This window comes from Camelina sativa, chromosome 16 (genome assembly GCF_000633955.1).
Source record: "Camelina sativa cultivar DH55 chromosome 16, Cs, whole genome shotgun sequence".
In the NCBI taxonomy this organism is placed as follows: Eukaryota; Viridiplantae; Streptophyta; class Magnoliopsida; order Brassicales; family Brassicaceae; genus Camelina; species Camelina sativa.
In genome coordinates this window covers 25,572,926-25,594,403 of record NC_025700.1, presented here as the reverse complement: position 1 = coordinate 25,594,403, position 21,478 = coordinate 25,572,926, and the positions used below count along the sequence as shown (strand labels likewise).

At 39.0% G+C, this 21,478-nt stretch overlaps 7 protein-coding genes across 16 annotated transcripts; 3 read left to right on the top strand and 4 right to left on the bottom strand.

Moving 5' to 3' along the window:
• LOC104752456 (ribonuclease 3-like protein 1) lies at nucleotides 26–1,548 on the top strand. Of its 3 annotated transcripts, none has more exons than XM_010474597.2 (4): nucleotides 26–300; nucleotides 598–844; nucleotides 989–1,103; nucleotides 1,202–1,548. In XM_010474597.2, the coding sequence occupies exons 1-4, from the start codon at nucleotides 175–177 to the stop codon at nucleotides 1,368–1,370; spliced, it is 657 nt and encodes a 218-aa protein (XP_010472899.1). In that variant the 5' UTR covers nucleotides 26–174; the 3' UTR covers nucleotides 1,371–1,548. The 3 variants fall into 3 exon arrangements, with proteins under 3 accessions (XP_010472899.1, XP_010472900.1, XP_010472898.1); XM_010474598.2 differs by having other exon boundaries at nucleotides 29–300; nucleotides 595–844; nucleotides 1,243–1,548; XM_010474596.2 differs by having other exon boundaries at nucleotides 29–300; nucleotides 595–844.
• Nucleotides 1,640–6,601, bottom strand: LOC104752455 (ATPase 9, plasma membrane-type). Of its 5 annotated transcripts, XM_019238437.1 has the most exons (13): nucleotides 6,364–6,601; nucleotides 6,156–6,275; nucleotides 5,960–6,058; nucleotides 5,705–5,842; nucleotides 5,365–5,617; nucleotides 4,293–4,939; nucleotides 4,106–4,210; nucleotides 3,698–4,007; nucleotides 3,103–3,617; nucleotides 2,853–3,026; nucleotides 2,582–2,764; nucleotides 2,299–2,483; nucleotides 1,640–2,211 (listed from the first exon to the last, which is right to left on the bottom strand). In XM_019238437.1, the coding sequence occupies exons 1-13, from the start codon at nucleotides 6,418–6,420 to the stop codon at nucleotides 2,115–2,117; spliced, it is 2,883 nt and encodes a 960-aa protein (XP_019093982.1). In that variant the 5' UTR covers nucleotides 6,421–6,601; the 3' UTR covers nucleotides 1,640–2,114. The 5 variants fall into 5 exon arrangements, with proteins under 5 accessions (XP_019093982.1, XP_010472897.1, XP_019093980.1 ...); XM_010474595.2 differs by lacking the exon at nucleotides 5,365–5,617 and having other exon boundaries at nucleotides 4,293–5,177; XM_019238435.1 differs by lacking the exons at nucleotides 6,156–6,275; nucleotides 6,364–6,601 and having other exon boundaries at nucleotides 4,293–4,816; nucleotides 5,257–5,617; nucleotides 5,960–6,114.
• LOC104752453 (protein RAE1) lies at nucleotides 7,073–10,217 on the bottom strand. Its single transcript, XM_010474590.2, has 12 exons — nucleotides 10,124–10,217; nucleotides 9,935–10,016; nucleotides 9,402–9,488; nucleotides 9,129–9,206; nucleotides 8,839–9,032; nucleotides 8,583–8,724; nucleotides 8,288–8,368; nucleotides 7,929–8,057; nucleotides 7,741–7,818; nucleotides 7,575–7,646; nucleotides 7,375–7,455; nucleotides 7,073–7,278 (listed from the first exon to the last, which is right to left on the bottom strand). Exons 2-12 carry the CDS (start codon nucleotides 9,989–9,991, stop codon nucleotides 7,231–7,233), a joined length of 1,047 nt encoding a protein of 348 aa, XP_010472892.1. The 5' UTR covers nucleotides 9,992–10,016; nucleotides 10,124–10,217; the 3' UTR covers nucleotides 7,073–7,230.
• Nucleotides 10,462–15,496, top strand: LOC104752451 (nuclear pore complex protein NUP96). Of its 2 annotated transcripts, none has more exons than XM_010474589.2 (6): nucleotides 10,462–10,744; nucleotides 11,381–13,908; nucleotides 13,998–14,121; nucleotides 14,250–14,386; nucleotides 14,608–14,705; nucleotides 15,071–15,496. In XM_010474589.2, the coding sequence occupies exons 1-6, from the start codon at nucleotides 10,720–10,722 to the stop codon at nucleotides 15,273–15,275; spliced, it is 3,117 nt and encodes a 1,038-aa protein (XP_010472891.1). In that variant the 5' UTR covers nucleotides 10,462–10,719; the 3' UTR covers nucleotides 15,276–15,496. The 2 variants fall into 2 exon arrangements, with proteins under 2 accessions (XP_010472891.1, XP_010472890.1); XM_010474588.1 differs by having other exon boundaries at nucleotides 10,463–10,744; nucleotides 14,238–14,386.
• On the top strand, nucleotides 15,692–17,905 carry LOC104754047 (DCN1-like protein 4). 3 transcript variants are annotated; one of them, XM_019238556.1, is made up of 10 exons: nucleotides 15,692–15,802; nucleotides 15,943–16,028; nucleotides 16,235–16,328; nucleotides 16,429–16,503; nucleotides 16,602–16,638; nucleotides 16,764–16,847; nucleotides 16,957–17,017; nucleotides 17,142–17,248; nucleotides 17,332–17,397; nucleotides 17,493–17,905. In XM_019238556.1, the coding sequence occupies exons 3-10, from the start codon at nucleotides 16,267–16,269 to the stop codon at nucleotides 17,586–17,588; spliced, it is 588 nt and encodes a 195-aa protein (XP_019094101.1). In that variant the 5' UTR covers nucleotides 15,692–15,802; nucleotides 15,943–16,028; nucleotides 16,235–16,266; the 3' UTR covers nucleotides 17,589–17,905. The 3 variants fall into 3 exon arrangements, with proteins under 3 accessions (XP_019094101.1, XP_019094102.1, XP_019094103.1); XM_019238557.1 differs by having other exon boundaries at nucleotides 15,695–15,799; XM_019238558.1 differs by having other exon boundaries at nucleotides 15,696–15,796.
• LOC104752450 (deSI-like protein At4g17486) lies at nucleotides 17,992–19,193 on the bottom strand (the record flags this gene model as incomplete). The annotated part of the gene is made up of 2 exons (XM_010474587.2): nucleotides 17,992–18,434; nucleotides 18,866–19,193. Coding segments are annotated over 2 exons (594 nt in total), but the record flags the coding sequence as incomplete, so codon positions are not given.
• LOC104754046 (deSI-like protein At4g17486) lies at nucleotides 19,281–20,989 on the bottom strand. The gene is made up of 3 exons (XM_010476207.2): nucleotides 20,462–20,989; nucleotides 19,936–20,235; nucleotides 19,281–19,582 (listed from the first exon to the last, which is right to left on the bottom strand). The coding sequence occupies exons 1-3, from the start codon at nucleotides 20,592–20,594 to the stop codon at nucleotides 19,281–19,283; spliced, it is 735 nt and encodes a 244-aa protein (XP_010474509.1). The 5' UTR covers nucleotides 20,595–20,989.

The window sequence follows — 21,478 nt, the reverse complement described above, 5'->3', positions numbered from 1 at the left end:
AAATGGAACCGAGGAGAAAAAAAAAAAAAAAAACAAAACAGAACAAACGTTGACTGACTTTTTTGTACGGGCAAATGAATGAACCTTATCCGTCCGTTGCTGTCGTCGAGATCAACGATATGAATGAATTGGTTATCGGTTTCCAAAGATATTGAAAACACGCGATGAAAGAAGATGGAGGATCGGGTAACGAAGCAGAGGATTGGCAAAATAAACCCATCAAGAAGAAGATCTTTCATCAGTCTCAAAGATATTCCTCCTCTCGATCCATCTTCTATCCCCGCCCCCTCCTCCTCTCTGGTACTACTATACATATTCCTCTCAAAGATTCTTTCTTTCTTTCTTTCTTTCTTTCCTTTGCTATGAAATTGATCATTTGGGGGGGTTTTTGAAAGAGATGACTCGATCTTTCTGTGTTTCTTTCTATTTTAAGATTGTTAATTTCTGTGAGTTTTCATCTTGAATTCATTTGGCTATAATTAAGTGGCGAGAGAGGGTTATTGAAATATCTCAACTTTTTTTTTTCTTCTGTCTGATGCAATAACGAATCTTTGTTTGTTAATTTCGACTGTTTTTTATTTTGGGGTTTGTTAGAAGCCAAGAGAAATGATGATTGTGCAAGATGATAATGTGGGGATGCAGAGTTTCGATGAGAAGAGTGAGTTAAAGAAGCTTATAGATGTGAATGAGGAGGAGGTTAAAGAAGACAATGCCTTTTCTTCCTTCTCTAACATTCAGATTGATCCTAACAGCACAAGAAGAAGTCTCATAAGCATTACACAAGACAAGAACCTTCTTCTTCCTAAACCAGAGGAAGAAAACACCACCAAACCGATATCTAAAGGTGCGGTTTTTTCTTCACTTCTTTATCAAAGTAAAGAGATAGAGTCATCATCATCTTCTTGTTTTTACTTAGAATCTCGCAACTCTTTAAGGTTCAGTAAACTTTTGTACTGATTTTTGCTTCATTGTGTACCATATGGTCCAGATGAATCTAAGAGAGGGTCAGCGAAATCGGTATTACACGAAATATGTGCTTCCAAGCGTTGGAGACCTCCGGTTTATGAATGCTGCAAAGTTGATGGACCTTGTCATATGAGATTGTAAGTGAACACCTTACTCTTACCTGCTGCACTTGCTTCTGTTTTTAATCACACCCTTTTTTTTTTGCATGAACCTGGTTTTTTTTTTTTTGGTTTAGCTTTACATACAAAGTTGTGGTTGAGATTAGAGATTCTTCAGGGAATACTGTTTTGGAGTGTTTTGGGGATCCCAAACGTAATAAGAAAGCTGCAGCTGAGCATGCAGCGGAAGGAGCGCTTTGGTTTCTTCACCATGCAAGGCAAAACCAGTCAAAGCCGGATCAGTAAATCATCATTTTGTCAGATTAATTTATTGGAGAGAGTTTGGTATAGTTTTATCTACTTTTAACTAGGGAAGCTTAAACGATATCCTTATCTATGGGTTGTAGTAATAGTTTTAATCTGTGTCGAAACGAACTGCAAGTGATTGTTTTAATGATTACATTTTCTCTACTTTTTATTTCAATCCTTGTGCCATTATTATATGTCTCCTTAGTAAGGAGTCCTTTATGCTGGTTGATTAGTGAATGCCAAGGAGTGCCAAAACACACACACACACGGGATTGAAGAAGATTGATTTGTATTCTTTCAATTAGGAGTTAATGTCCACAGAGCTGAAGTCTTGGTTGCGAGACTCATCCAAGAATAAGTGAAAGCTTTGAATATTTTTTCGCGGACGAGAGGGAGAGATAACCTGATTACTGGTTTCTTATTTTTTGGTTTGATGCATTTTCCTTTTGGCAGGTTTAAAGACCAGAAGAAGAAACTCAATGGTGGAACAAGAAGAAATAATTCTAAGTAATTGTAAATTCTTATTAGCTTTGTTAAGGCAAAAGAAAAAAAAAACAAGAATATCTCAAAACAAATAAAGCAGCCAACAGCCACTGCTTATACAAGAAACCTCTTTTTTTTTGTTTTTTCTCTCTTTTTGCAGTATTTTCTAATGATCGATGAAGGTGGTTTATTATTCAAATACTCTTGTGGTTGGTAAAATTCTAAACTAAACTGAGTAACACACACTTGTTTCTGAAATCACAGGGTGTAGTGTTGCTGGATAGCCTCGATGTCAAGTCCCTTCTGCTTCACTACTGATTCCACGTGACCTTTCAAGGTATGACGCTCTCTTAACCTGAAAATTACAAGAAGAGTAAAAAATTTGTAAGGCCATATTCTGAGGAACACAATGTTATGGACTAATCAGTTACTTGAGCGTTGCCTTGCGACTTCAGCCCGTCTCTTGGCCTGATCTGCAATCTCTGAAAGTTCTCTGTAAGTGCTCTTGTCGTTGAACATGTCTGAGCTTTGATGAGCAGGCTGCAATCCGTGAAGGGTACGTTGAGCTTGTGCCCATTGTGCTTCCCTCTCTCCTTTTCCGTAGTCTTTCTTTGACGTGAAAGCCGTCTGCACAAAAGGACCTAAGAGTTAGCAACAGCAATGCCAAAGAAAAGACTAGTTGTGTTCTTCTTCTCATTATGTTATCGGTCTCCTCAAAAGCGCACCTTGTTCTCAATGACATTATCCCAAGCTCTACCACTTAGTGAATATCTGATGATGAACTTGAGGATATCCAATGGGATGTAAGTAATTATAGTGTAGAGCCAGATAACTCCTGCCCATCCCCACCCAGTACCTCTGATTCTTGCAAAATCCCAGTTTGCGTACACGGCTATGAGAGTAGCAATCTAATTAAGTCAAGAAACAAGAACAGTACGTCAGTACATTGAGGCTTCTTCTTCTTCTTCTTACATTATTTATTTGTATTTAACTCACCAGCTGAGCTATTAAAAAGGCAAAGATCAACCAGAAGCCAGGACGTTCAACATATGACCAGCTACGTGACCTTGTGACAAAGATAAGCGCCTGACTAATGATACTAACTTGGAGGTAAATAGCTGATGTGAGCTCGTGCGGATTGCCACTGATAGGTCTCACCCCAAACTTTGCCTGTACCAGCAACAAACTGATGATCAAAGACACTTACTTGAAAGATCCTCATAATAGTAAGGTAGAGTCCTCTTACCGAGAAGAAGTCAGTGCTCTCTGCAGCCCAGAAGAAAACGACTGTCATGACTGCTAGGTAAGTGCCAAGAACAACGCCGGTGGCAAATATCTCTTTGAGCTTCCATGAATCAGGAAGTGGAGAAGGCTTTACTCTGTCCTTTGCTATCGTCATGATAGTACCATCATTCAGGATTGCGATTACCAACACCATGAATGGTGAGAAGTCGAACTTCCATATGAGTGCCAGAAGCAGAAATCCCATGACTACTCGGATTGTGATGGAAACTGCATAGATTGTGTAGTTCTTCATTCTCTGGAAGATGGCTCTGCTCGTTAAGACAGCACTAACTATGACACTGAGACCTGGCTCGGTTAGTACAATGTCAGATGCACTTCTCGCTGCATCAGTCGCGTCAGCGACAGCTATTCCAATGTCAGCTCTCTTGAGAGCCGGGGCATCGTTCACCCCATCACCAGTCATGCCACAAATGTGCTTCATCTCCTGGAGCCTCTTAACAATCTCATACTTGTGTTCTAATCAGACAGATGAAACAGATTCATTGGTGAGAAGACATCAAGAGAAAATGTTTTACATTACGTTTGACTGTTATTACCAGGGAAGACACCGGCGAATCCATCAGCCATCTCGATGAGTTCATCAACAGGAAGGCTAGATATCGATTCATCCTTCTCCTGCCCAAGTAGAGCAGAAGAAGGATACATGTTGGTACCCATACCAAGCCTACGACCAGTTTCCTTACCAATGGCGAGCTGGTCACCAGTGATCATCTTGACATTAACTCCGAGATCAAGGGCACGCCTGATTGTCTCTGCACTGTCATGTCTTGGAGGGTCAAAGAGAGGTAACAGACCAAGAAACTGCCATGGCTCTCCAGGGCTGTTCTTGTCTTTCTCAGAGACAGTCTGAATATTCAAAATAGGAAACAGAGCTTTTAAAGAGAAAGAAGCACACATGCATGAATCCAAAAGTTATGGGATTGGCACTAGCTAAATCTTCTTACCTGTCTGCCAACAGCAAGAGAACGAAGTCCTCTGTCAGCAAACTTGTCAATGATGTCATGAGCTCTCTTCTTTGCATCCTCCCGAAGGTTACAGAGCTCAATGATCTAAAAGTTACAAAGAACAAATCAATGGGAAAGAACTTGAGAGAATAAGGACATAAAGAATATGAATTCAATTAATTATTACTTGTTCTGGTGCGCCTTTGCTGACACGGTGCCAGTTTCCATTAGCGTCAATGTAAGTGATAGCAGTGCGCTTATCCACGGGGTTAAACGGAAAGAAATGGACTTCAGTGATGCCCTCTCTTGCTTCTCTGGGATCTCCAAGCATTCCTACAATGCAAGCATCAATAGCATCTTGGTTTTCAACTCTAGAGGCTCTTGCTGCATTCACAAGAAGCTGATCCTTGTCCAAGTCTTTGACAAAAACCTCAACCATGCTCTTGTCAACCGTAAGCTTGTTGAGTGTAAGAGTTCCAGTCTTGTCACTACATAAAACATCCATTCCAGCCATTTCTTCAATTGCTGTCATTCTCTTAGTGATAGCTCCTTGCTGGGAGAGACGGTGAGATCCAATGGCCATGGTGACAGACAAAACAGTCGGCATTGCAATAGGGATTCCTCCAATGAGAAGCACCAGAAGGTTGTCGATTCCATCTCTATACGCACGGTGCTGAATAGGATACATCACAACAATCTCGATGATCATACCTATCCCGATCGAGCAGATGCAGAAGTTACCAATGGCAGTCAACACTTTCTGGAAATGGCCTTCTTGGTTTGTGCTGTCTACAAGATGAGCAGCTTTGCCGAAGAAAGTATGAACACCCGTAGCGATCACAACAGCTTCTATCTCTCCTTGCTTGCAGGTGGAGCCTGAGTAGACTTCTTGGCCAGGATTCTTGGTTACTGGTAAAGACTCACCAGTGAGAGCAGATTGATCAACCTTGAGAGGATCACCGTCCAAGAGACGACCATCTGCTGGAATAATGTCACCCAATTTGATGCTGATAATGTCTCCGGGAACCAATATAGCTGCCTCTTGCTCGTTCCATTTCCCATCTCGCAGAAGCTTTACAAGGATTTTAAAATGATAAATGATATATCCCCAATTTTGATATAACGTAGAGCTAATNTCTCGATGATCATACCTATCCCGATCGAGCAGATGCAGAAGTTACCAATCGCAGTCAACACTTTCTGGAAATGGCCTTCTTGGTTTGTGCTGTCAACAAGATGAGCAGCTTTGCCGAAGAAAGTATGAACACCCGTAGCGATCACAACAGCTTCTATCTCTCCTTGCTTGCAGGTGGAGCCTGAGTAGACTTCTTGGCCAGGATTCTTGGTTACTGGTAAAGACTCACCAGTGAGAGCAGATTGATCAACCTTGAGAGGATCACCGTCCAAGAGACGACCATCTGCTGGAATAATGTCACCCAATTTGATGCTGATAATGTCTCCGGGAACCAATATAGCTGCCTCTTGCTCGTTCCATTTCCCATCTCGCAGAAGCTTTACAAGGATTTTAAAATGATAAATGATATATCCCCAATTTTGATATAACGTAGAGCTAATTAAGAAATTGTATATAACTTATACTTTGGTTTTGGGAGCTAGACCGGCCATCAAAGCGGCAGCAGCATTTCCGGCGTTGTTTTCTTCAATGAAACTAATCGTAGAGTTGATGATTAGAAGAACCGTGATACCCACGAAATCTTGCCAATCCGGTGGCCTTCCCTGCAGAAGGAATTTTACAAAGTTTAGAAAGATGGATGATCCCAAGTGTGTGCAAACTGCAAAGAAGGAAGGAAAAATAAGAGAGGAAGTAAGGTAATATAAGGTAAGGTGATATACTCCTCCGTTGGCCAGGGCGATGGCCATAATAGCAGCCAACTCCATGACCCATGAGAGAGGGTTCCACATAAAACCTAAGAATTTCAAAACCTTGCTTTCCTGTGTGGATTATAAATAATATTAAGGTGTTTAGATGCCGTTTCTTGGGAGTGAAGAAAAACTATGAAATATATGTTTTTCGAAAGTCTATGTATGCCTTTTTCTCTTCGAGCTTGTTAGGACCGAAGATTTCGAGACGAGTTTGGCCTTCCTCACTGGTGAGTCCTTCCCTTGTACATCTGAGCTGCGTAAGGACCTCCTCGATCGGTATTTTCTCCTGTTCAAAACCGAAAATTAGCGAAATGGAGGTAAAAAAACGAAAAAAAGAGTGGGAGAGAATTCGTAAGCAAATGTAAGTTACTTACAAGATTGATGCCTTCGTTCTTGATATCGTCCCAGCTAGAATCTTTCCCTGCCGCCATATTGTGTGTTCAGAAACAGGGGTGTTTTGTTTCTTTCTCCTTTTCTTTTTTTCACTCTCTTTCTTTCTTTTTTCACTCTTTTTCCAAAAGTTTCTCTCTGTGGCAGTATTTTTCTTTTTCAAACTGAAATTTTCTCTCAATCTTATTTTCTTTTCTGTTGTTCTTATTTTAAACGAAACAGAAGAACAAAAGGGAGAAAAACAAAAACAAATTATTATTATTTTTATATATAGAATTGAAGGGAAATTGGAGTTGAAGATGGAGTGGGTTATATAGGTAGGGTTAAGAAGAGAGTTTGTAAGCGAAGGAAGAGGCGCGAGTTTTTCTACTTTTGGACAATGTCTTGTGTCTCTCCCAGTTCCTTCGCTCACTCCCCCTCTTTCATCTCCTCTTTCGACTAATCAACTGCCAAGTGTTTTCTTCCTCTCTCTCTCTCTCTCTCTCTCTTTTCTTCACTAACTAACTTTAGAAGAATATGCACAGACAGACAAAAACATCAGTCGTCGTTTCCTAATATTAAAAATCTTTTAAATAAACACTTGCTGCTATTATTTTTATTCGAGTTGCGCAATATGAACTATATAATAATATTTGATTATCGAATAAGGGAGCACTAGAAAAATTCCTAATACGATCGGATGAGATAATGATGAGTGAGATAAGAGGGTTCCATATTTGAGCCAAGTCAAAACATCGGAAAATTTTACTATATGCCAAGTGTCATCAACTAAGTATTAGACAACGACGTCCAACGAATTATAGAAGCTAAACAAAATCACAAATCCGACTAAGCAAAGTCTAAGCGACATCTCATTTTCTGCCAGTTGCAACTCTTGGCTTCGCCTTCACCTCGTTTTCCTGCAATATTCATTCAAAAACAATTGCATCGGTTAAAATACAGCAGACTAATGTTTTGGAAAAACATAATATTCCTATTAGGATTGACCAACACACCTGTGGCAGGTGCAAGAATATGCTGCTTTTTGCAGTTGCCGGGTTGTGATTCTCTGCACCTTTGCTCCAGTCATAGCAAGCCTACACAATACACATTTGAATTCTTTCATTATATATCTTCTCAATGTTTTGCAAGCCCAAGACCATTTCAATTTTGCAGATAATAAATAAAGTGAAACCAAACAAGATTTATATCATACCGCATATGCATATATCGAGCCATCATGGTTGAACGAACTGCAAGGAATTGGCTGATTGCACATCGCCATAGCCTGACATTTGTGGACAACAGGATACACAATTATCAGATGTCTACATAGACAAAGAAGAAATTCAATCAAAAGTACAGATGCAACGTGAACATACCTTGAGTCTTTGTTTACTATCCTTGTCCCAGAAATTGAAAGCACCATCAGAGCCAGCAGTAGCAAAAGTTCCATGTACCTTAAATACACAACAACTCAAACAATCAATTTCATCACTCAGACCCTCAACCATTGTGCTCAAGGCTTAAGACTACACAAAGAGTATAACAACAGAACCATAAAGCTTACCGGGTGGAAATTCAGGGAGTTCACAGAATATATCTCGTTCGAATCTCTGTGGCATTTGAATGTAAAGTTTTTGCCCTGTTGAGAATCATCCAGATGATGGACACCAACCCGCCCCTCAATTGAACCAACCTACAGAGCGCATTGGGTCTGGTTAATTTTCATGTTTAACACTTTTTGTGATCTAGATAGGATTTGAAGATGTGACTTATAAAAACAACAAATATCAATTTATATTGTTTACTAGAAAAAACCTATACAACTTTCACGAGATTAAATAAATGTTAGCATCTAACGAACAAGCTAATTCCTCTGACCTTGAATCAACCAAAACACAACAGAAACTATATAAGAAGACTTACCAAGAATCCTTGCTGATCAGGGAAGGCAGTAACACACCTCGTCTGGTACTTTAGCGGAGATTGGATTCTCTTGAACTCAGTCTACAATTTACATAAGAGAAACTGTTAATCTAAAGGTGAAAGCCTGTTTATGAGTCAGAAGACTGGGAGACCTATTCTTTGTAAGATAGCATATGGACATCTATAACTTTTCCAAAATGTTGATGCTAAATAGATAATGAATTCATAACATTCATAACACTCAGAAACTCTCATGCGCAAGTTAGAGTATGGAGCAACAAGGAAAAATTCTTACCTGAGGATTTTGCAAGTTGAAGACTATCAGATTTCTATCGGCAGTTCCGACAACCATCAGAGGATGCTTTACAGACAATGCATAACATTTATCTGGAAGTTGTTGGGTATGCACAGGGTTTTGCTGTCTTGTGTCCCAATATCTGGAAGGTAAACCAATACACATCATTAGATATATGGCACAATATAAATTAATCAGTCAACATTCTATCATTTGCAACAGTTCGTCATAATAAATAATGAACAATCATTCTTACTTCAAAGTTCTATCCCAACTTCCAGTTGCGAGAAGGTTCATTCCGGGGATCCAAGCCATAGCTACGATAGGACCCTCATGCATAGCAACAGTTACAGGTTGACCACCAGACAACAAGGGCCACATTTTCGCTTGCTTATCACATCCACCGCTGAAGACTGTGGTTCCATCATCTTTCCAAGCAGAACACAGAACCTTCATCACAAGAAAAGGAAAATATAAAGTCATCAGATTCAAAAATCTAAAAGAAAAGAAAGCAAGAGAAGAAGATAGAAAGCAATAGCATATTACCGGCTGATCATGCGATATTGATGCTTTCGGAGCACTGGCTATAGAGGCTCCACTACGGGATATCTCCCAACATCTCACCTGCAAAAAGAAGAAGCAAACTCACATGTTACAACGTATATATATATACATGTCCAGATTTCAGTGGGTGAACATGAAAAAGTGCAGAGAAACTGAACCAAGACATGTGCTCAACAAGATTACTAGGACTAACAAGTACATATTTAAAGTTTTAAACCATGGAAAAACAAAGGAGCCAAAGAACTAAGAAAAAACCTGATTGTCCCATGAAGTGGCCACTAGTATATCCGCTCTTGGACTAAAACTCAAGCTCGAAATAGAGTCCCCTGGTGACGGAGTAACCTGCAGGAACACGAAAACCTTTGTAAAATTTATACTACAAATAGAAAGACGAGCTTTAAACAATAACCCAGATACACTGCAACCATCACGAGTAAACGTATAACCCCTTCCAAGAAGAAGACTTCGATGTTAGCTTTCTAAATCATTGATTAGATACATTATAGACAAATTTCACAACAATTGAACTAAGCCGGAGAAAAGAAAGTTAAATAAAAAAAAACCCTCCCATCGATCTCAGCCGTAAAACCCTAGAACACTAACGGCAAGATTCAGTCAAGATTAAAACGAAGGATCTTAAAACCCTAAAGCGAACAGCCCAACGCAAAAACACGTACGGATTACAAGTGATCTCATGAATCAGACCGACCCACACCCTAAATACAAAAACCTCGACAAGCAAAATAATCAACCGCCATAGAAACCGAGAGAAATAGAAAAGAAAATACCTCGTAGGATTTGTTAGGGTTACTGTTTGCGTTAGCGGCCGCACCAAAAGTAGCCATTATCGCGAGCCCGAGGTCGGATTAGCTGTTAAAAGTTCAATTACAGGAGACAAAATCACATATAAGTAATGCTTCTCTAAAAGATTTATCAGAACGGAAATCGAATCGAACGAGAGAATAAAAGAAACAAACCTAGAGAGAGAGAGAGGAAGGTCCCTCGGAGAGTTAAGTCTTTTCCGGTGAGCAGAAGAGGAGGGAAAACGAAGTTAGTCGGAAGAGAGAATGGGGCGAGCGACAAGTATTTATAAAAGTCACTGCGTCACATTGACGTCCGGCGAAGCGTTAAAAGGACGCTGGGATTAGAAAAGGAAAACCGCTGGGATTGAAAAAAAAAAGAAAAAGGAAAGCAATTGTTGGGCCTATTGTATTGGGCCTTATTATGGCCCAATATCTGACTTTTTAGTTCTTATTATTAACTAGGAAGGGTTTCGGGCCGGGTCGGGTCGTTAAACGGATCCTAAACCCCAACCTGGCAGATCTCACACATTTTGAGAGCTTTCCCTCTCTTTCTCTGCGGCGGCTAATTACTCCGACCACTTCAGTTCATTCTGTAGAAGAAGAAAATTTAGGAGAATCTGAACGGTTTTAGATTTTCATCCGATCATCGTCGCCCGCCGTTAGTTAGCGTCGCCTTGGTATTGGATTCGTACAGAAAGCGGGAAGTTAGCGGTAGGAGGAAACCCTAGACTGTCGCTTTGCTTCGGTGTTTGTTTCTGCTTCCGTCAATCATGACGTCTGTTCAACCATTTCGAGGTTTGTCTTGAAAAAATCTTCTTTGCGTTGAACTATCTTGTGTGAAGCTTGTGTGAGCTATTGATGTTTTGGATTGATGCATATCGTTCAGCGACATAATCATGTTCGTCTTTTCAGTTTTCACAAAAATCTAGGTTGACGATGGTAGAATAGTGACACTGATGCTTACCAGTACAATGAGGTTTATTGATTTTTAACATCTACAGTATAAGCCTTATTGGCCTGTGTATGTTTTTCTGATGTTTGAGTCTGTGTATTCATGGGTTTTTGTTTTACTGGATTGATTCACAGAACACTTCACAAACTTGGCCTATCCAAGTTCTCATTTGTTCTGTTCTACTGTTGATTCATTGTATTTCGAAGGTGAATTTCAAATATATTTGGTCGTTTTGCTTGATTTAGGCGAATTATAAATTATTGCTGACTTACACTCTTATCCGATATATACTGATTGCGGTAGTCTATCATGTTGATAATTATTCTCTGCTAGGTTTTTATTTGACTTTGACAACTCAAGTTTAAGCATGTCGTGTGCGTGAACTTTTATCATCTGATGTTGAAAAATTTGTACTTCATTCTGTTAAGTTCTTGACAAGAACTTCTTGTATCTTACTTCCCAAAATTCTATGTTGACAGAGACTTCATGGATGGCTGGAAATTTGGACTCGCAAAAGAAAAGAAGGATCTCCTTAGGTGGAGTTACTGCCCTAAGTGAAGAGATAACTGATTCATTGCCTATGTTAAATTCACCTGACTACTTCTTGAAGCCATGCATGTTGGAGTTGGTTGAGCGAGAAATTGAGAACCCTGGTTATTGCAGCAGGGTTCCTGATTTCACAATTGGTAGGATTGGTTACGGTTATATCAAGTTTCTTGGGAATACAGATGTTACAAGGTTAGACCTGGATCAGATAGTTCAGTTTCAAAGGCACGAGGTGATTGTTTATGATGATGAGAGCTCTAAGCCAGTTGTTGGCGAGGGACTTAACAAGGCTGCTGAGGTGACTCTGGTCGTAAACATACCAAATCTAACAACTTTGGGGAAAGTGCAAGTTGACCATATTGCTTATAAATTAAAACAGAGCGCTGAAAGACAAGGGGCAACTTTTATCTCATTTGATCCTGATAATGGATTATGGAAATTTTTGGTTCCTCATTTCAGCAGATTTGGGTTGAGTGATGATGAGGCAGAAGATATTGCTATGGATGATGCCCCAGGTTTGGGAGATCCCGTAAGACTGGATGGGGACAAGGTAGCTGACATTGTTGAAGAACATCAGATGGAAACTTCCGAGCCAGAGCTTTCTCACTCTCTTCCTGCTCATCTAGGACTTGATCCTAGAAAGATGAAAGAAATGAGAATGCTGATGTTTCCTAGTGAAGATCTAAACGAAGCTGATGATTTTAGAGAGCAAACTTCCCATCATATGGCATCCTTGACGAAACAAAATGTAAGACCTTCACAGAAAATTTCTCAAAGAAATAGTCTTCAAGATACTCCACCAGTCTTGCGGAAAACTCCGCTTGCTTTACTGGAGTATAACCCTGGTAATGATAAAAGCTCCCCTGGTAGTATCCTGATGGTCCAACAAAATAAGAATCTGTCAGTGAAAAAGTCGAAAATGGGAGGCTTCGAGCTAGACATCAGCCATGTAACGCCATTATCTGATAACTATTCTCGCAATGTTGTGGATGCAGCATTGTTTATGGGAAGGTCTTTCCGAGCAGGTTGGGGACCAAATGGCGTCCTTTTTCACACTGGTAAGCCAATATGTAGCTCCAGTTCTCAGATGGTATTGTCTTCTGTGGTCAATAAAGAAAAGATAGCAATTGACAAAGTGGTTTGGGATAGAAAGGAAAATGTTCAGAAAGAACTTATTGATTCTGCATTCGAGGCTCCCTTAAGTCTCCACAAGGCATTAAAACATCAAGAAGAAGAAGTTACGTTTGGCTCTTTCAGTCTTAAACTTCAGAGAGTGGTCACTGATCGTGTAGTTCTATCAGATATCTGCCGACACTATATTGGTGTAATCGAGAAACAGCTGGAGGTTGCTGGGTTGTCAAGATCTGCAAAGCTGTATACGATGCACCAAGTCATGGTGTGGGAACTCATAAAAGTTCTCTTTTCTGACAGACAGAGTACTGAAACGTTGAATTATGCAGCTTCTGATAATGAGGAAGACATGATGCAAGATGTGAAGGAAGATTCTGCAGAAGTTAATACAGAAGCTCTTCCAGTTATCCGAAGAGCAGAATTTAGTTATTGGCTCCAAGAAAGTGTCAGTCACCGTGTACAAGAAGATGTGAGTGATCTAAATGGTTCTGGCTACCTGGAGCACTTATTCTTTCTTCTGACTGGACGAGAGCTTGATTCAGCAGTGGAACTTGCCATATCTAAGGGAGATGTTAGACTTGCTTGTTTGTTGAGCCAGGCTGGTGGATCAACTGTAAACCGCAATGATATCTTGCAGCAGCTTCACCTTTGGAGAAGGAATGGGCTGGATTTTAATTACATCGAGAAGGAGAGAATTAAGCTTTACGAATTGCTTGCTGGTAATATCCATGATGCATTACAAGATTTTACAATTGACTGGAAGAGATTCCTAGGGTTGTTAATGTGGCATCATCTACCTCCCGACAGTTCATTACCTGTCATCTTCAGAAATTATCAACTCCTACTAGATCAGGCAAAAGCCCCGTGGCCCGTCCCGATATATATTGACGAAGGACCTGCAGATGGGTTTGTAAGCAACAAGAAGCGTTCTGACCTTTTGTATTATCTTATGCTTCTGCACAGCAAAGATGAGGAAGAAATTGATTTCCTGAAGACTATGTTCAGTGCATTCTCTTCAACTGACGATCCACTTGACTATCATATGATCTGGCACCATCGAGGAATCCTAGAGGCAGTGGGAGCTTTCACTTCAGATGATCTTCACACTCTCGATATGGGGTTTGTTGCACAGCTTCTCTCTCAGGGCCTTTGTCATTGGGCTATCTACGTTGTCCTTCACATACCCTTCCGTGAAGGTCAACCATATCTACACGTCATTGTCATTCGGGAAATCCTGTTTCAGTTCTGTGAAATATGGAGTTCTATGGAATCACAACGGCAATTTATTAAGGACTTGGGTATCCCTTCTGAATGGATGCACGAAGCTCTGGTAAGGACACTATATAAACACTCTTCTTCTCTGCTTCTGCTAAAGGTACTTGTGGTTGCTGATTGCTGAATTATTTTATTGTGTTGCAGGCAGTTTACTACAATTACCATGGAGATTTCACAAAGGCTCTTGACCACTTTATTGAATGTGCAAACTGGCAAAGAGCTCATTCCATTTTTATGACGTCAGTTGCCCATTCATTATTTTTGTCAGGTAAGCTCCTTCACTTTCCATATTTTCAGAACCAACAGTTCAAATTAGATCATGATTCCGGTGTAGTGTAGGTATAATCTATCTGGAGTGGTTTGTTTTATCTTAAATAAATGCAGCTAACCATTCAGAAATATGGAGAATTGCTACTTCAATGGATGATCGAAAATCTGAGATTGAAAACTGGGATTTGGGTGCCGGGATATACATGTCATTTTATTTACTTAAGAGTTCACTGCAAGAAGATGCTGATACGATGGTAGAACTGGTATGTGTAACTCCCCTAGCTTTTAAATTGCTCAACCCTTGATTGTGCTGTTGTTGACCAAATAGATTGTACAATATATCGTTTCTTGCACTGATACTCAACCAGATTGCTTTAAACACTGGAACTTACAATCCTATGATCATGGCATAAGAGTCTTATTTTCTTGTTATGTAAACACTTGTATGAATGATACAAACAAGATAACTCCTTTGCTTCCACAGGAACCCCTTGAGAGCAAAAACGAGTCTTGCAGAAGTTTTGTCGGTCGTTTAAACGAATCATTGGCTGTTTGGGGTGACAGATTACCAGTTGAAGCTAGGTAAGTACCTTATATGACTTGCATGACCCTACTTGGTTCCACGCGTTTGGATAGAATTTAGATCATTCCCTATAGGATACGACCTCTTCTTACATAAATAAGTTATCATAACCTTTAAAATAAGACATAAGGGAGAAATTCTGGATGGGTGCCTTCTAAAATTGGTGGCATCCATAGTGATTGCTCCTAAACTAAGTAGTTGGCTTCTGATGACAACACAGCCCAAGTTTGCTGTGTGGACAGATACGGGTCAAACATATGGCACATTATATATGTTTTCATGCTTTAAAACCTTTTGTAGCAATTTGGTTGCAAGTAGTAGAGAGACACTTAAACGTAAAAAGCTGTTTTTTTGACTGGTGCAGAGTGGCATATTCAAAGATGGCAGAGGAAATATGCGATATGCTTCTGTCAGATCTAAGCAAGGATCCAAGTCGAGAGACTCAGCTAAGCTGTTTTGAGACAGCCTTCGATGCCCCATTGCCAGAAGATGTGAGATCAACGCATCTGCAAGATGCTGTGTCACTATTCTCTCTATATTTGTCAGAGAGCGGCCAAATCTCAGCTTAGTGGAAAACAGAGACAAGTATTCTCTTAAAGATGGTTCTTTTTTTAACCTGTTTGTGAAACAGATCCAGTGTGGGTTTTGTCTTGCGTCTGTGTTCTCCTGCCTTTTAGAAGCGTGAATGATTTTTGATTTGGTCGTGTTGGTTTGTTTAAGGCAAATACGCAAATCTGATAAATATTTTGTTAAATAACAAAAAGATGTTAAATTAGTTTCGTTTTTGTCACTTGTGAAATCGAAAAACGGATTGCATACTTTTAAAAAATGTTTTCAATACGTTGCTAAAACCTGTTTGTAAATAGAGATATTTGTTTAAAAAAAATGGAAATATATAAAGTTATTTAAAGAATTAGGAATTACTATCGCATTAAAAAAAAATGTGTGTGTAATAAATAATAATAAGATAGAGAGAAGAAAAGAAAAAGAAAAAAACACGTAAGCGAAGCTAAGCTAGTTTTGAGAGGTGGTCTCGTCGTCGTCTTCTCCGAATATTTGCTTCAGCTTGAAGGTTCCCTCCGCTTCGCTGGTGGTGGTACCTTCCTCCTTCTCCTATTCTTTAATTGCCCTTTTTTTTTTTTCTCGGATTAATCAAATTAAAAAATCATTTTTTTTTCATCTGGAAAATTGAAATCTCTCCTCAAGTTGTGTGCTCTCTCTATCTCTCTTTTACAGTACTACTACTTTGCGCCTTGGTTGAAGAAATCGGAGTCAACCCAGTTCATTTACATCATCTTCAGCCACGGATCTCTTTCGCTCAGGTACCCTTCTCTCCTAAGCTTCTTCTTTTTTAATGTACTTATCCTTTGGAATTGCAATTCTCTTTACCAAATCTAATACTATTTGTTGTTATCTGCTGCTGTATAAAAATGTTCACTTTTTGGCCAATATAAGAATTTGTGATTTCTTCTTCTACTCTAGGAGTAAGTAAGTAACAATATGTACATATGTTGTTGTTGGTTCTCAGCTTCGAGTAAGGGGTCCTCCAGCTCCAAAGGGATGGATCGCATAGATCACTTGTTTAAACACTATGCCAATCGATCATCTTCCCATTTAATTGAGTAACTCTTTTCTTCTTCTTTTTGCTGTTTTACGAAACGAATATTCAGTATTGTTACCAATCAGTCACATTCTATTCTCTGTTGTTTTTTCTGCCAACAGCCCTGAAGGAATTGAGGAACTTTGCTCCAATCTGGAAGTACCTCATACTGATGTCAGGATCTTGATGCTTGCTTGGTAACTCATCATTCAACCTCGTATCACTGATTTACTGTTTTTTAGCATTGTTCCGCACACAGCTGCAATTAAACACCTTTACAATTCGCTTGTTACAGGAAAATGAAGGCTGAGAAACAGGGTTACTTCACTCTGGTATATTTGGATTGTTCTCCCCTGTACATGAGTCTATCTTATACCAAATAAAATATACAACTCTTTTTACTTACTTTGATTGATTTTTTTTGGCTTTTTTTGTTAACTCGCTTTGAACCCTATAGGAGGAGTGGAGAAGAGCACTCAAGGCGATGAGGGCTGACACTATCAGTAAACTGAAGAAAGCCCTTCCCGAACTCGAGAAAGAGGTTCACATTTTCATGCTTCATCTTTTGTTTTCACATACTTGATGTCTTCTTTATTATGTCCTATGATCAAAATTTGTTAACTTTCTTTCTTATTTTTGCCTTTTCTTAGGTCAGGAGACCGTCAAATTTTGCAGATTTCTATGTTTATGCCTTTCGGTATTGTTTGACAGGTAATCTAATTCTAATTTACTGCAGCATGCATGATCATATAAATAAGATGATTTATGTTTTCGCTTAAGTGTGCTTGTGTGTGACCTTTGTGATGATTATCATTTATCTATCATCCCCATCCAGAGGAAAAACAAAAGAGCATCGACATTGAGACGATTTGTCAACTCTTAGATATCGTCTTAGGCTCAACATTCCGTGCCCAGGTTGACTACTTTGTCGACTATCTCAAGGTTTGCATCACTTTTTTTTATCTTTAAAATATATCTCATATTCGTTTTTTAAGTGTTGAGCAATTGTCACCCATTGTGAACAGATCCAAAATGATTACAAAGTCATTAACATGGACCAGTGGTTGGGGTTTTATCGGTTCTGCAATGAGGTACGTACCTTCCATATTTCTGCAGTTCCTCCTCAAATGACCTTTGTCAACCAACCCTTCTTTGCATCTAAAATCTTCATATTGTTACAATGCAGATAAGTTTCCCAGACATGTCCAACTACAATCCAGAACTTGCATGGCCATTGATTCTCGACAATTTTTTTGAGTGGATGCGCGAAAAACAAGCCTGAAAACATATGCTTTTAACTTCTCACTTGTCCATCTCTGCTTCATATTGGTTCGCAGGAACAAATTGGAGTGTTAGTGCCATTTTCAAGCTGAACTGATCTCAAGTACATTTGTATTTTAGCTTCAAAACCACAAGCAAACTACATAGTACATACTTTAAATTTGAACTATTGTTACCAGCCATGAACAGAGAGCAATGCTTGTGATATACTGTATGAGTCAACATTTATATATTCTGCTCTTATCTTAAGCTTTGGTGTTGTAATTGATTTGGCTCATGTTCTAAAAAGCCACCAGTGTCTGCTTTTCATCATTAACTTTTTGTTTGTCGAAAGTGGGAATATATTCTTTACTTTGTTATTTCTGATTGACTGAGATCTGATTTGATATATAAATGTGTAAAAATAATATCCAAAAACTGAAACGAAAATGTAAACAAGATTTGCATATTAACAAGATTACAAAGCGCACACTCGAAATAAAAAAGGAATAAAACAGAGTGGTCTCTCTCTCTAGTTGAGAGATCAAAAATGGATTCTTTTAATAATAACACAACAAAGGCCATATTCTTTTATTTATAAGTCAAACGGAGGAAGATCCGAGAATCAATGGCGATGAAGGTTGCAGAGCACGAGGACGCCTTTTCCTGCTTCGACCGCGGACTTGAACTGAAGGAGACGAAGACGACGACGAAGGAGTAGCGATCGTAGACCCCTCTTCTCTGCTTGATGCACTCGTCAGTTTCTTCTTCTCAGTTTCTGCTTCACATGATTTGTCTTGATTGATTCTGTTGTTTCCAAGCCTGGTCGCGTTTATGGTCGCAGGAAGCACACAGTTGCACATGAACCCTGAATTAACCAACACACAAAAGTTACAGAAGCTCTTCAGAACACAGAAGAAACAGAGTCCTGTCCAAAATGTCTAAATAATGGAAACTTTAAGCCAATCCCAAGTCAGTAGCTGTTCCTATCGATCAAAAAATGTACATATCAATAAACCCAGAAGCTGAACTTTGGCACCTAAGCATAAAGATGGAATCTTCCAAGCCAGACCCGAGAAGAAAGAAGCTAAACTCATTTACTAATAATATGCGTAAAGATTGAAACTTGAAGCATGTTTATTGTTCACTACCTTAGCCAACCCCTTGTTCTACATGTAACCAAAATGGCTGATACTCTAAAGGCCGTTGAGTATTAGAATCACTCATTATACATAACTACTTGAATCAGTTTCCCTCTAGCTTCCAGAACAAAAATGCTAAAGAAAGAGGGAAAGTTACCAGAGATTTTACCGATTCTTGCAAGGCGGTTAACCCAACTAGGGATTGGATTCCCAGTCAACTTAATACAAGTCTCTTCGCAGAAATGGTTGCAGTTCTTGGTGATGAGATTGTAAGAACTCCCCTTGTACTTGTCAGCAAGTTGTTCCATAGTAGCTCTCACTTCCAAAGGACCAAGATCCGTTTTACCAATCAGAACCGATTTCCTAAACGTAAAGCCTTCACATTGTTTTGGTTCTCCTTCGAAAATCCCAGTGCTTGGATATTCATGAGCTCCAAATGCATACTCTATACCATGAACTATACACAACAACAACAAAAATGAAACTTAAATTCAATATATACTTTGGAATTATAAATGACTTGAAATCCCCAAGAAAAATCCGATCTAATAGTATGATATAATATACAACAACTAGTCCTTATTTAGATCTAAGAAAAAAGAGAGAAAACAAANGGAGGAAGATCCGAGAATCAATGGCGATGAAGGTTGCAGAGCACGAGGACGCCTTTTCCTACTTCGACCGCGAACTTGAACTGACGGAGACGAAGACGACGACGAAGGAGTAGCGATCGTAGACCCCTCTTCTCTGCTTGATGCACTCGTCAGTTTCTTCTTTTCAGTTTCTGCTTCACATAATTTGTCTTGATTGATTCTGTTGTTTCCAAGCCTGGTCGCGTTTATGGTCGCAGGAAGCACACAGTTGCACATGAACCCTGAATTAACCAACACACAACAATTCAGAAGAACTTCAGAACACAGAAGAAACAGAGTCCTGTCCAAAAATGCTAACTTTAAGCCAAACATAAGTCAGTAGCTGTTCTTATCGATCATAAAACGTACATATCAATAAAATCAGAAGCTGAACTTTGGCACTCAAGCATAAAGATGGAATCATCCAAGCAAAACCCGAGAAGAAATAAGCTAAACCCATTTAACATTATATAGTGATGCTAAGACTCAATGGCACCCACTTCCAAACATAACTAGTTGATTCAGTCTCTCTCTGACTCTAACCTCAACCACTAAAAAAAGAAAACAAAAATGCTAAAGAAAGAGGGGGAGTTACCAGAGATTTTACCGATTCTTGCAAGACGGTTAACCCAACTAGGGATAGGATTGCCAGTCAACTTAATACAAGTCTCGTCGCAGAAATGGTTGCAGTTCTTGGTGATGAGATTGTAAGAACTCCCCTTGTACTTGTCAGCAAGTTGTTCCATTGTAGCTCTAACTTCCAAAGGACCAAGATCCGTTTTACCAATCAGAATCGATTTCCTAAACGTAAAGCCTTCACATTGCTTAGGTTCTCCTTCGAAAATCCCAGTGCTTGGATATTCATGAGCTCCAAATGCATACTCTATACCATGAACTATACACCACAACAACCAACAACAACAAATGAAACTTAAATCTAAACTTGGGAATTATAAATGACTTGAAATCCCCAAGAAAAATCCGATCTAATAGTATGATATATAATCTACGACAACTAGTCCTTATTTAGATCTAAAACATGAACATCCGGAGAAACCAAATTCAAGAAAATTCAAGAAAGTCCAAGAAACCAAAAAAAAAAAAGAAAAAAAGAGACAAACCTTCAACACCGGAATGGTAAACGCCAAGACCGAGCCAGTAAGCATAGCCATTAAAGGGAGTTAGATCGTAAACATTGAGGTAAACCGGAACATTTCCTCTATCCACAAAGCTTGAGTTTTTCCGGCAAAGCATTATCCTTTTCCTTTCAAATTCTATTCCCCCTCCCCCTCTCTTTTACAACTAAAGATCTTTCTCACTCATTTGACCACCGGAAAGAAGTAAACAGAGACAGAGAGAGAAACAAAACAAGATAAAGACAGAGGAGAGAGAGAGTATCGCCGGCGTCAGAAATCGGCCGGACGGAAGCTTTTTCCGATAGAAGATGACTGACTGGTTCGTCGTTCTTCCTCTATAATAATTAGAAGAAAAAAAAAAACGGAGTGAGTTGAGTTGATGAGAATTTATTTAACCTTTTTTCATAATTACACAAAAAATGCCAACCAAAACGACTTGGCCTTTGAGATTTCCGATGTCAATTATATACTACTACTACTACTGTATTTTTTCCCCCTTTTCGGTTAAATAGATTTAAGGAAGATAATGAGCTATTATTAATTACTAGTAGTTCTTGAATCTTGAATAAACAAATTACCTACTCTACTTCCCATACAACAATTTTGTCTTTTTGATAATTGCTTTTATTTTCACTTTAACATATTTATATATTTTTTCTTCATTACCAACGAATAAATACGACTTATATAATACGGCTAATATCTCAGTTACAAAGCCAATGAATTATAAATATGCCTAGACTTACTTTTTAAATTAATATTGGCGGTATATTGCTTTAATAATTTACAGTTTATTATGGGGTCCAAAAATAAAGCTTAATATTCCTTATCTTTGGCTCAACTTTTTTTTTTTGTCTCAAGACCACCCTTTTTCTTTTTCAATAGACCTTAAATTTTTTAATTAATATGTGTGAAAAGTGGTGCGACTAATTATGGTGCAAAATGTAAAGTGAGATTGTACAATAAACTGAGTTTTTTCTTTGCGGAAACTAAAATTTGGGG